The 12,573-nt window shown below is 44.5% G+C and overlaps 1 protein-coding gene and 1 pseudogene across 2 annotated transcripts in view; one reads left to right on the top strand and one right to left on the bottom strand.

The window, feature by feature from the left end:
- The window catches only part of LOC310790796 (F-BAR and double SH3 domains protein 1-like), a gene marked incomplete at its 5' end in the record, with an annotated part of 45,620 nt that overhangs the window by 12,025 nt on the left and 21,022 nt on the right, over positions 1-12,573 (top strand). Inside the window, 3 exons of the mRNA XM_083652510.1 lie at positions 836-899; positions 4,892-5,020; positions 11,627-11,749. Coding sequence (XP_083508636.1) covers positions 836-899; positions 4,892-5,020; positions 11,627-11,749 — 316 coding nt within the window. The remainder of the gene's footprint in view (positions 1-835; positions 900-4,891; positions 5,021-11,626; positions 11,750-12,573) is intronic.
- LOC310790385 (EH domain-containing protein 1 pseudogene) lies at positions 9,142-10,728 on the bottom strand (annotated as a pseudogene). The gene has a single exon. The product of its transcript is annotated as an EH domain-containing protein 1 pseudogene (transcript).

Genomic DNA, 12,573 nt, shown 5'->3' on the forward strand with positions numbered 1-12,573 from the left:
TCACTCTTAACCCCGCATTTCTAAATAAGACGTAACGTTACTTGGTGTCGGCATACGGCTCTGGTGTCTGGTTTTGCAAAAAGCTCTCAGCAAGCGCCAGGATTGGCCAATGTCGACTTCAGTCTCCAGAACGATCCAATCAAATCACCCGCACGTCTATCTTCTTGCTAGAGGTCCCGCCTTACAGTAGTGTTTCAACTGACTCTATCAGAAGAATACCATGCCAGTCGGACTTATAGTATTATTATTATTATATTATTATACTTGGAAACCGTTTTATAAAAGCAATATAGCACTCGAGCTGCGTGGTGTTGTGGAATATATCCCGCTGATAAGCTGTTATCCCACTCGGCCTGCGGCCTCGTGGGATAACAGCTTATCAGCGGGATATATTCTCTACAACACACTTGCTCTCATGCTATATTGCTTAAATATATTATGTTATTATGTTTTAATATGTTATTTAATTCTACATGTTGTTTTACCATTCCGTATGTTTTAATATGTTATGTTATTATTATGTTTTAATACGTTGTTATGTATTACTACATGTTTTACCATTCCGTATGTTTTAATGTTATGTTATTATTATGTTTTAATACGTTGTTATTTATTACTACATAATGTTTTAACATTCTGTATGTTTTAATATGTGATGTTATTATTATGTTTTAATATGTTGTTATTTATTACTACATAATGTTTTAACATTCTGTATTATATTATATTATTTTAATATTCTGTATCTGTTTTAATATGTTATGTTATTATTAGTACATGACTTTTTAATGTTGTTATTTATTAGTACATGATGTTTTAACTTTGTCGTACCCAGAGCCAGGAAGAGCGAGCATGGGATCTTCCACTTTAGAACAGGACTACAGAAGATGAGTGCTAAGGTACTGAACTGTATTATAATGTGAACTACAGTGTTAAACTATGGGTATAGAGTCTAAAAGTGAATTTCTTAGTCTAGTTAGACACTAGACTAGACTAAGAAATTAACTTTTTTTATAGGGTGTTTTTTTGCACCTATGATCATAATTTGTATGGCTATCTTAGTCATTTTTAGCATTTTGGAGCAATTGAATGATGAAATAATACAGTATTACATTTGCATTACATATTGGCACAGAAGCAATTTGTACCACTAATATTTGATTAACCTGTTTCCCACTGCTGGAAACTGCTGGCAGGTCTGGCAGATGATAAGTTAAGTTAAGTTATCCTTTAGTTATCTCCATGGGGAAATTCATGGATGGTGCTCTGTCTGTCTGTCTGTCTGTCTGTCTGTCTGTCTGTCTGTCTGTTTGTCTGCGTGTCTGCCTGTCTGTCTGTCTGTCTGTCTGTGTGTCTGTCTGTCTGCGTGTCTGTGTGTGTGTGTGTGTGTGTGTGTGTGTGTGTGTGTGTGTGTGTGTGTGTCTGTCTGTCTGTCTGCCTGTTTGTCTGCCTGTCTGTCTGTCTGTCTGTCTGCTGTGTGTCTGCCTGTCTGTCTGTCTGTCTGTCTGTCTGTGTGTCTGTCTGTCTGTGTGTGTGTGTGTGTGTGTGTGTGGGGGGGGGGGGGGGGGGGGGGGGGTGTGTCTCTCTCTCTCTCTCTCCATTTTGTCATTAAAGTAATGGATTGGATAGGTTAGTGTTCTCCTGCAGGCTGTGTCGTGCCAAAATGTCCTCCTGGTTCAGCCTGCATTCTTTTTGGGTGAGAAACCTGATCCAGAGAACCTTGCGTTGCGAGGCAGCTGGATTCACACGTCATCACATGACAAATCCATCTTGCCACGCTGGTTTGATCTGAACCACCAGTGGTCCGCACCAATCAGCATCCTATGAGGCAGCTACAGGACGACAGCGTGATAGACGTGATGGACTGCTCAAACTAACACGATTACAGAAGAACCAGGAGCACAAAAGATGGACTATGAAAAAACAATAAAGCAACAAAGATTTAGGGCCCTATCGTCGCAACGGCGGTAATTTTGCATTAGCACCCGTTTTGCGCTGGAATAGCGATGCGTAAAGCCCTAATTGTCGGGCCGCTGCGCTTCACGTCATCTCGGCGCACATCCCCGTATAGCCGTGTTTATGCCCGAAAGCATTGTGGAGGTGTGGTCATGCCCATAAAACCACAACGTCATGTCAGCAGCTTCCTCCTTCACTGAGAGGGACTAGAGTGAGAGAGAGAAAGAGGGCGAGAGAGAAAAGATAGCCTAGATGGGGAGAGAGAGAGAGAGAGAGAGAGAGAGAGAGAGAGAGAGAGAGAGAGAGAGAGAGAGAGAGAGAGAGAGAGAGAGAGAGAGAGAGAGAGAGAGAGAGAGAGAGAGAGAGAGAGAGAGAGAGAGATGTGTGAGGCTGTCATGCATAGAAATCAAATAACGTGCTCATGCCTACCTGTGAATCACCTGTGTATTATTGCCATTTCACATGCTGAAAAAGGGCTGCTGCCCAAACGTATGACTGTATGGACGTATGCTTATCCCTTTTCGGGCTCTCTTCTCCTGCATCTCCGCTGCGGGGCTATACTGCATGCGTAATTGCGCAGCGTACTGAGAGCCGCGATGAGTGATGCTGCTCTATTTGAAGTTGAATTTTGTTCCACCAGCACACATTTTATTAATCAGCTATTTTCTATTTGTTTCTATTAATAAATATACATCGAATCCCACCAATTTAGCCCGTCATTTTCCCCTTGGCGCACATAAAGACACATGCTTCTGTCACTGTCTGCTTGATGGCGAGAGGGACTTCAGCTGTAGGCTACTCGTGACAAAACCAGACATCGAATTTTTAACAGTTAACTTTTGCAGTAGCTAGGCCTATACGTTACTGGCTATTACGAGGTGAGGCAGTTAAATTGAGCAGGATAGCAACATTAGGCCGACAGTATGCCCCGTGTCTCTCTCTCTCTATCCACCCGAGTGGGGAAGTGGAGAGGGCTATTGCGGTGCTATTAAACGTATAATGGTTGGAAAAGATCAACATTTGCTTTTTATTTTCTCCTACCCTCTCCTACCTAAAGTAATCTAATGTTACACAACAGACCTGTATGGTCGGGAATTATGTAGCCTAATAAAACCAGACAAACAGATTCTCATTTTTAAATCAAGATGTGTTTTTTCTGCAATGTAGGCTATAGTTGAAAATCAATGTGGCATTCTGAGGAGGGAAGAGTGTCTGCGTGCGCGAAGTGTTGGAGAGAGAGAGTGACACCCATGCCGTGCGTAAATGTATCCAAGCAAGGATTTCCTGCACTGCACGGAGAATAATGTCTGCGCTCAGGCGTACGCCTGGTATAATGGGGTTGTTTGCACTAAGACCAGCTATTTGGTGGCGTTAAAATTGAGAGCACCCAAGGCCCCTTTTTCTAACACATTGCACTGGAACGGGCAACGCCCAAACCTCTCTTTGCGCTCGGAACATACCAACGGTATCTTCCCCAGAGCGCTAAATGACACTTGCGGGAGGCAGATGATCCCAGCGCAAAACTGGATGGTGGAGGCAGAGGATAGCTTAAGACGCTGGGAAGATAGCAATAAGAGGCGCGCAAACGGCAGCGCAGTACGACGATAGGGCCCTTAGAGTGAATGGAAGCAGCACACATCGGTTCACAGCCGAGTGTGAAGTGGCTGGGATGAGGATCAGCACCTCTAAGTCTGAGGCTTCTCAGCAGGAAACCGGTGGATTGTCGACTCCAGGTAGAGAATGACTTCTGACCCCAAGTGAAGGAGTTCAAGATGACTTCTGACCCTAAGTGAAGGAGTTCAAGATGACTTCTGACCCTAAGTGAAGGAGTTCAAGATGACTTCTGACCCTAAGTGAAGGAGTTCAAGATGACTTCTGACCCTAAGTGAAGGAGTTCAAGATGACTTCTGACCCCAAGTGAAGGAGTTCAAGTATCTCTGGGTCTTGTTCTCGAGTGAGGGAACGATGGAGCGGGAGATGGGCCGGAGAATCGGAGCAACGCGAGCGGAATTGCGTTTGCTTTACTGCACCGTTGTGAGAAAAAGAGAGCTCAACCAGAAGACAAAGTTCTCGATCTACCGGTCGATCTTCGTTCCTACGCTCACGTATGGTCATGAAGGATGGGTCATGACCGAAAGAACAAGATCCCGGATACAAGCGGCCGAAATTAATCTTCTCAGGAGGGTGGCTGGCATCTCCCTTAGGGATGAGGTGAGAAGCTCAGTCATCCATCAGGGACTCGGAGTAGAGCCACTGTCCAGCTGGGAGGAGACCACGGGGCAGACCGAGGGCTTAGTGGAGAGATGATATATCCACGCTGGCCTGGGAACGCCTCAGGATTGCCCAGTCAGAGCTGGTGGCCAGGGAAAGGGAAGTTTGGGGTCCCCTGCTGGATCTGCTACCTCCACGACCCGATCCGAGATAGAGACAGTCCGCATGTCTGGGAACGCCCATACAGGCTCTAGGAACGCCCACAATAGACGTTGGGTTAGCTGGCTCAGCCTGGCTGGGGGCGTGGTCAGGGTGGGGTAAAAACCCCCATTCTATCCATTCAGCAAAGTTAGAATTTAGCTGATAGCCCAGCCCAGGCAGACACGATCGGGGATTTAACCACCGCAGTAAACGCACATCTGAGCAGACGTCTTGTGTTCTGCTCTAGAACCCCCAAACCTGTAGTTTAAAGCCGCAGCACCGTCTTTTGGTGAGTCAGCCCATGAGATATATGGGCGGTTTTACCCCACTCGCGCGCCAGCCGTTTAACATTTTGTGGGCGTTCCCAGACATGCGAACTGTCTCTATAAGTGGTTGAAGATGGATGGAAGCAGGAGTTTATATAGGAGTGGCTATACTTGCTAGAATACTCTGAATACTGGCTAGAATTAATATGTACAATGTGTGTGTGTGTGTGTGTGTGTGTGTGTGTGTGTGTGTCCAGCTCAGTGGCAGGTTGAAGGAGTGTGATGACCGTTTGAGTGAAGTTCGTAATGAGTATCTGCTGACACTAGTGGCCATCAATGCCCACTACCATCACTACTACACTAATGACCTACTGCATGTTATGGAGGTAACACACACACACACACACACACACACACATTCATGATTCCCGCCTCCTCCAGTCTGCATGTCGAAGTGTCCTTGGGCAAGACACTGAACCCCAAATTGCTCCCGTTGGTGTGCCAGCACCCTGCGTGGTAGCCTGCCGCCATCGGTGTGTGAATGGGTGAATGGGTGAATGTACCTACTGATTGTAAAGCGCTTTGGATAAAAGCGCTATAATGCAGGCTATTTATCATTTACCATAGCCTTCCCTGCATTAACCTCCTTGTATTCCCAGAGGTTCTGAGGTGGTTTAACTCCCTCTAGCTCAGCCAGAACGGGTCGTCTGTGAGCCTTATTTTCAATACTGTAGGGAGGCGTGGACAACACTTTGTCACCCAGCATCAACAGTAACCGTCCATTCAGATTCTGCTGGAAGGGCTCTCTGTAGGGCTGGGCCCAGGGCCCCAAGGGAGATCTGCTCCATGGGACTACATCATTTCAAAACGTGAAATAGGCTGTTATATCATGATTTTTTGCAAGTCCAAGTCCAGTCTCAAGTCTTTTAGCTAGAGTCCAAGTCAAGTCTCAAGTCTTTGGTCACAAGTCCAAGTCAAGTCTCAAGTCTCTTATGGATGAGTGTTCTATCATCTGCTGCATGCCATCCAGTCTGCTTAGAACACTGCATAGCTCAAACTAAGGGATTCAAAGCATGTAGGCTACTGTATTATCCACACTCTATCTATCAGCATAAAGCATCAGCTGTTGATTAGTTGACATTATTATTAGTAGACCTTTCCTTAATGTTAATACACACAAAAATAAAGATTGTTCACAAGTGCCAAATCTCAAGTCCAAGTCAAGTCTCAAGTCTTTGAGGTCAAGTCTCAAGTCACTGTGTGTCAGTGGTTCTCAAATGGGGGTCCGGGGACCCCCAGCCCAGGGTTCCTTGAGGGGGTTCCAGGGGGTCCCCAGCCAAAAGGGGGGTAATTTATTTTAGCTATAATTCCATTCATAAGTAACACAATGACTAGTTTGGTCATGGGTTTTATACACTTTCTGTAATAAAACATCTAAAAGCATCAATCTTATTATCATATGGGGGACCGTGGGACAAAATCCTATCAAATGGGGGTCCGTGGTCTAATTTTTGTCCGTTTAGGGGTCCTTCATGTGAAAAAATGTGAGAACCACTGCTGTGTGTGACTTATGTGCGACTCACGTCCAAGTCTCCAGTCCAAGTCATCAATGATGTCACAAAACTGATGACATTACTGATGTCAGTTGAGCAATTGTGCATTGTGACATCACTGATGACATCATCATAATTGTGTGTGTTTTCCCAGGATGGCGAGGGCATGCCCCACCGTTCCCCAGGATAGGCATTGATGCTCTCAGTGGTTCTCAACCTTTTTACATCAAGTACCACCTGAGAAATTAGTTGGCTCTCCAAGTACCACCATATGACGTTCAAATACAGTCTATTCAGCTGCACAGTTTACACAGGAGGCACATTTATTCCTAATAACATTATTATTGTTAACTTTTGTCAGCCACAGCCACAACGTACAAAGGGGTAGCACTAGAACTAGCAAACTCTTCTACACAATTCTCATACAATGCACCTCAGTAAATGAGAACATAACCGTATCATTCTCACACAGCAAGTGAGAAAATTGAAATGTACTTGTACAAATGTATACACACACACACACACACAGCAAACAATTGTACTTCAAACATTCAAACACATACTGTACATACAGACCATGTTCATGTCCATTGACAACTGACATAAGCCCAATGTGACGGTTGTGCCCGTCTCTGTTAATTTGGATTGATTGATTGATTGATTGATTCCAGCCTGCTTCTGTATTTGGTTTTGATGGCAACAAGTGAACAGAAGGAGAAAGCACACAGCTTCGTCAGACAGGGCAGGGTATTCTCTGTGTTGCTTTATCCAAAAGTCCAACAACTTTCTGAAAGCAGGCTTCAGTGTTTCGTCACGACAACTCTATTAAACTCTCCTGCTCAGCCCGCACTGTTGCCTAGGCAGCTGAATCCTAACCGTATGTAACTGGAGTTGTATTTGCGCACTGTTTGCCTCATTTGTTTGTGGATTCCCCACTTGCGCTGCTGACGGAGCCACTAGCAGCATAGTGGCAATCGGTTCAGCGCTGCTAACGCTATTAGCGTTATCACTGGAAGGCATGTGGCTGCAAACCGCTCTTGCGCTTCTGGCTTGTGCTCGTTTCACTGACCTGTCCTCCTCTAGTCTGGGCACCTTTCACCCCGCTTTTTGTCATGGGGCGTAAACCACGGAACCAGAATGAACACCGGAAGGCAGTGCGCCAAAAAACGTCTTTGTTGCCGTTAGCTTGACGTCTCTTGCCTCGATTAATTGTCTGATGCAAAGCTTCTGTATTGGCTTAAAATATGTGAGATTGTGAATCTGCAATGTTTCTAAAAGAACTTCTTCAAAAACTTCGTTCGGTACGTCCATCTTTTGTTTTGTTGTTTGCCGTTCTGATACTTGTGTCAAATTGTCAAGTTAACGTAAAAGTTGACGAGCTAGAAACGCTGCCCATCCGGTCTAGGGCGGGCTCTAGGCCGGAACCAGGTAGGGTGACAAAATCAATTGTGAGCGGAAGCCAGGCTCTTTCTCGCCGAGAACAGCCTGGTGACGCGAGGTTAGTCCTCCTCGTTCACTTGTTGAACTTCATTGCTGCGGGACTCCTCCACATGTCTCTTTCCACTTCGTTTTCAGCCAATTTTGCAACATGCCTGCTTTCTTGTAATCAATAGCTTCTTGCTTGTAACGTTAGCAGCTAATTGTGTACATGCAACAGGTAGGCTAGTTGTGTCCATCAGAATTATTTTTTAAATTTTGTTCCTAAATCTAAAAAACAACAAGTGGAAGTTATTTTAAACCCCATTTAAATTCTCAAGCTTATTTTCATTAATAGTAGCCTAGTATTTTGATAGTATTACTGTAGGCGACATGTTTTAAAGTTGGGTTTATTTCACATAAAAAACATTGAGATTCCAGGGATCCCTCCCAAGTACCACCAGCAGGGGGCGCAAGTACCACCGGTGGTATGCGTACCATAGGTTGAGAATGACTGCTCTAGGCTATACATGAGGGCAGAATTAAAAAAAAAGTCTAAAAAATTCATTCTTTGAGATAAAATTCTGAGATTTTACACACTTCACCTACTGTGACAGCAAGATTTTTTATTTTTTTCCCGGGAAGTTAAAAGCTTTATTTAGCGAGAATGTGCAGTATCTGAAGAGTTCATTTGCAAAAACAGGTATATCTGTTTGGATTTTTTATCATTTTATTTTATACATTGATGTATTTATACTGTAATTTATTTATTTTTGGGAAATGTTTATTGTCAATCATAACTAAAACATATTAATCTGATAATTTTCACATACATTACCTCAATAATGTTTTCTATGTGCACTCCAGGGAGTATCAAACATAGTTGTTTGTTCATTTTAAGAATGGCGTTTACCTGTTTTTGCAAATGAACTCTTGTTTATAGTACCGTTTAAAGTAAAACATTTTGATGCACTGTGGGGTCAATTTTGGATCAAACAAAAATCTGTCCGAATTTTTTGTGTAGGACAGTCTAACGATGCAGATGCTGAAGTTTGTTATCATTTGAAGGAAAAATGTGGGAGTAGGGTTGAATTAGTTTTTGCAGTTTTGCAGTCTTTGGACTTCATAATTGGCCATAGGTTGCAGTGTACAAAAAGGTTCTCCTCACTTGGGCCCACATTTCGGTGAAAGTTGCAAAGCCGTAGCACATATGCCTGATTTTATCTCAAAGTTTTTGAGATTTTATCTCAAAAACTAAAGCCTTTTTTTGGTGATTTCTTGTTCTACTGTACTATAATGCACGACGGCAATGCCCCCGACTCCTGCCAGAAACCCTTGTCTCTCTCTGGTGAAAAAGATCACAGCAATTCCTGCAAGCCTGAAGACTCAAGGTTTGCTACAGGATGATGCTCATGACTCTCCCACGCCGGCCTGGCATGCGGCATAGAATTTTTCCTAAGTCCTAAGCAGTAAAACAAAGCTGGAAAGGAGCCGGCGCGGAAAGAGGGGTCTCCAGGATGCTCCCGTTCCCCGTTTCACTAGGGCTGCAGCATTGCCCCACGCTTAGACGAGGGAATCAGGTGTTCTGGCAACTCGCTTGGCAGCTCGTGGCCCACCAGCGTCTTGATCATGTGGTTGGCCAGGGCAAATTCCTCATCATCAAGGTTGCTGTCTCTATCCACGTCGGCCAACTCGCAGATCTTCTCCACGAGTGTGTCGGGCAGCTTGGACTTGAGCATCTCCTCCTTGGCCACAGCGCTGGACACTTTGCCGTTTATGGGAGAGAGGGTGTTGAAGATCTCGTCGTATGAGGGCGGCCCACCACCCACTCCAGCTCATCGATGCCTTCACTAGCACCCTCGCCGGAACCCGAGGACATGCTCATGGTGCCGTCGAAGGCTGTCTTGGCTGTACTACTGGTTGAGGATGGAGGCTTCCTGATGGCATACCAAGGACATGAGAGGGGCGATGTCATTGGCTAGCATGTCCTCCACGGCCTTCATGAGCTCAGGCCTCAGCTCTGAGAAGTTGGTGAAGTCGTGGCCAGTGAGCAGCTCCTGCATCCTCTCGAGTGTGGGGAAGTCTCCACGTGAGATATAGTGCTCCCTCTCAATCTCCTGGTAGATTTCTTCCAAGTTGAAGATCAGCTCCTCCCTCTTGGACTCCTTCCCCAACACAGTCGGCATCGCCTTCTTCAGATGACTGAGGATGTATGCTTGCACCTTAGCAAGTTGTGCCCGTTTGATGAGGTCGGTGAGTTTGCGTAGCGTTGCCTTATGTGGCAATGACTTGAGTTCCAAGAACAGTTCCCGCTCCTCCGCTTCAAACAACTTCCCGTAATCAGGGATCAGATTGGGTTTGTCCCAGAACGACCCGATGTAGACATGCTGTAACACCTCAGGTGTGCTGATGATTGGGCACATCATACACATCAACGTTCCGTAGACCCTCATAAGCTGCTCCGCGCTGATCTGATCTGCCTTGTTCAGCACCACGCGCATCTTGTCCTCGTGATTCTTGAGGGCACGTATCACCTCGGCGAACGAGTCATTGATGTCCGGCCTTTCGGCGTCGAACAGGAGGATAATGCGATCTGCGTGGTGAGCGAACCACTCCATCACTGCCGCAGAGTCGTAGCCAATCTTACCAATCCGTTGTTTCTCGCCCGGCAGGATTCCAGGAGTATCGATGACAGTGATGCTGTCCAGGAGGGGGATAGGCATCCGAACGTACATGAACTTGCTTAGGAACCCGGTGCCAAAAGCGCAGAGTTGGTGGAAGGGGTTTTTAGGCTCGACCAACAGAGTGTTGCCCGGGAACATCCCATGTTCACCGTTCATCACTGCCATGAAACAGTCTGTGGTCGGCTCGGGGCCGATCTGCATACCTGGGATGTCCTGCTTCATCAGGTGCTGAATGAAGGTGGTCTTCCCAGTGGAGTACTGTCCCACCAGGAGGACCATGGGCTTGTTGTCGAAGTCAGCATCTTCAAGTGCTGGGGAGTGGAACTGGTGATATAGATACGCCTTCTCCAGTGGCAACAGTTTAGTTTGGTAGATTTTCTGCAGCTCCTCCAACACATTTTGATGCAGTTCTGATCCTTTGCCCTTGTTTGGTTGACACATTGAGAGTAGGTAGCTTCCTGCAGGCTCATCAGTGATTTATAACGGACACTGATGATGTCATAGTCATTGTGACATCATCAGTGATGTCAATCTTTCTCTGCAGAGGCTATAAGTTAGGACCGGTGCATGTCACTCGAGCAATTGTGATGTCATCAGTGAAAATGTCACAATGATGACAATGATGTCACAATGTCTATGACATCATCAGTAGTCAACTGACCTACAGGTGACAGGTGACTACATCATTAGGGAGCAGTGGGGAGTCTACTCGTTTATTTTTTGCGTGGAGAGCGTGGAGAGCGGGGAAGAGCGTTCCAAAGCTTGGGAGCTACTGTTTTAAAAGCGCGGCCACCTTTTGTTTTGAGCCTGGTCCAGGGTACGACCAGGAGCCCCTGGTCGGAGGACCTCAGTGACCGGCTGGTAGCATAGGGCTGGAGGAAGTGCTTTGATACTACCCTTTAACATGACCCGGATGTGGGACTTGCAGGGCAGAGTTCAGCGTCGATCTGTAGCTAATAGTATGCTAAACACCGAAACAATATATAAACAAATACAGTATATACATATTTATAACATAACATAATAATAGAAGCATTTTTAGTAGTATATAATATATAGTGTTACATTTATTTAAAAAAAATACTGTTTGCTTGTTCTTTTCTCTTGTTTTTGTTTATTTTGTATGCTTTGTTTGTTTGGATCATTGTTAATGTTAATTTTGGTGTAATTTCTTAGGTAGAGACCTATTAAGCCCAATAGGGTTTCCTGTCTCTACGGGGACACTCTTTTTTTATCCACTTCTATCCTTTTGCCTGTTTTTGATTTTAATTGTGCAAAAAAAAAAAAAAAAGGAAAAGAAAATTAAACCAAAAATATGATGTGTTTTTCTCTCTGTCAGTGTATGGACGGTGATGTATATGAGCAGCTGAGAGGCCACTTCACCCTGCTGTGTGGGACAGAGATGGACGTTTGCCTTGCCACACACAGAGAGTACAGCCGCATATGGGACAGTGCTGCTAAGGTGTGTGTGTGTGTGTGTGTGTGTGTGTGTGTGTGTGTGTGTGTGTGTGTGTGTGTGCGTGTGCGTGTGTGTGCGTGTGTGTGCGTAATAGTGTAATAGTGGGCTGTCATGAGACGTAATTTGCCCTCTGGCAGCCATATTGGTCTTCAGCTCACAGGCAACAACGGAAGTGTGTTTCTAAATAGCCTACAGTAGAGCTATATCATTGTGATTGTGTCTCTAAATTATCTACAAATATATATCCACTATATATAGCCTATATATATATATATATATATATATATATTAGGGCTGTTAAACGATACATTTTCTTAATCGCATCTTTATCCCATGTTTAAAATGCCATTATTTTGCATTTCAAAGCATTTTGAATTAAGTCAAGTCAAGTTTATTTGTATAGCACATTTCATACACAGAGGCAATTCAAAGTGCTTCACATAAAATGGTTGACAGGAAAAGAAAAGAAAAGAAGAGAATAAAATGGACATTTAAAAGCATCACAACAAAACTTTAAAAAAGAGTATAAAAAGTGCATTAAGCAACTTCATTAAGCTGCAGAATTAGATATTATTCTTACCAGTGTGTCGTGATTGGGAATCGATTTATTTTCAATTCAATAGAAGTGCAATGTAGACAGGAGGTAACAATGTCTATTGTCTACAAAATGTAATTTGAATAGAAAATAAATGCACAATTGTAAACAGTGCAGTATACGCTCCAGAACTGATACTTCCGGCGGCGGCGCTGTGGAGCAGTCGAAACATGTATGTATGTATGTATGTATGTATGTAGGTATATATATATATACACACACACACATATAC

This window comes from Poromitra crassiceps (genome assembly GCF_964638095.1).
Source record: "Poromitra crassiceps genome assembly, chromosome: 15".
Taxonomy (NCBI): Eukaryota; Metazoa; Chordata; class Actinopteri; order Beryciformes; family Melamphaidae; genus Poromitra; species Poromitra crassiceps.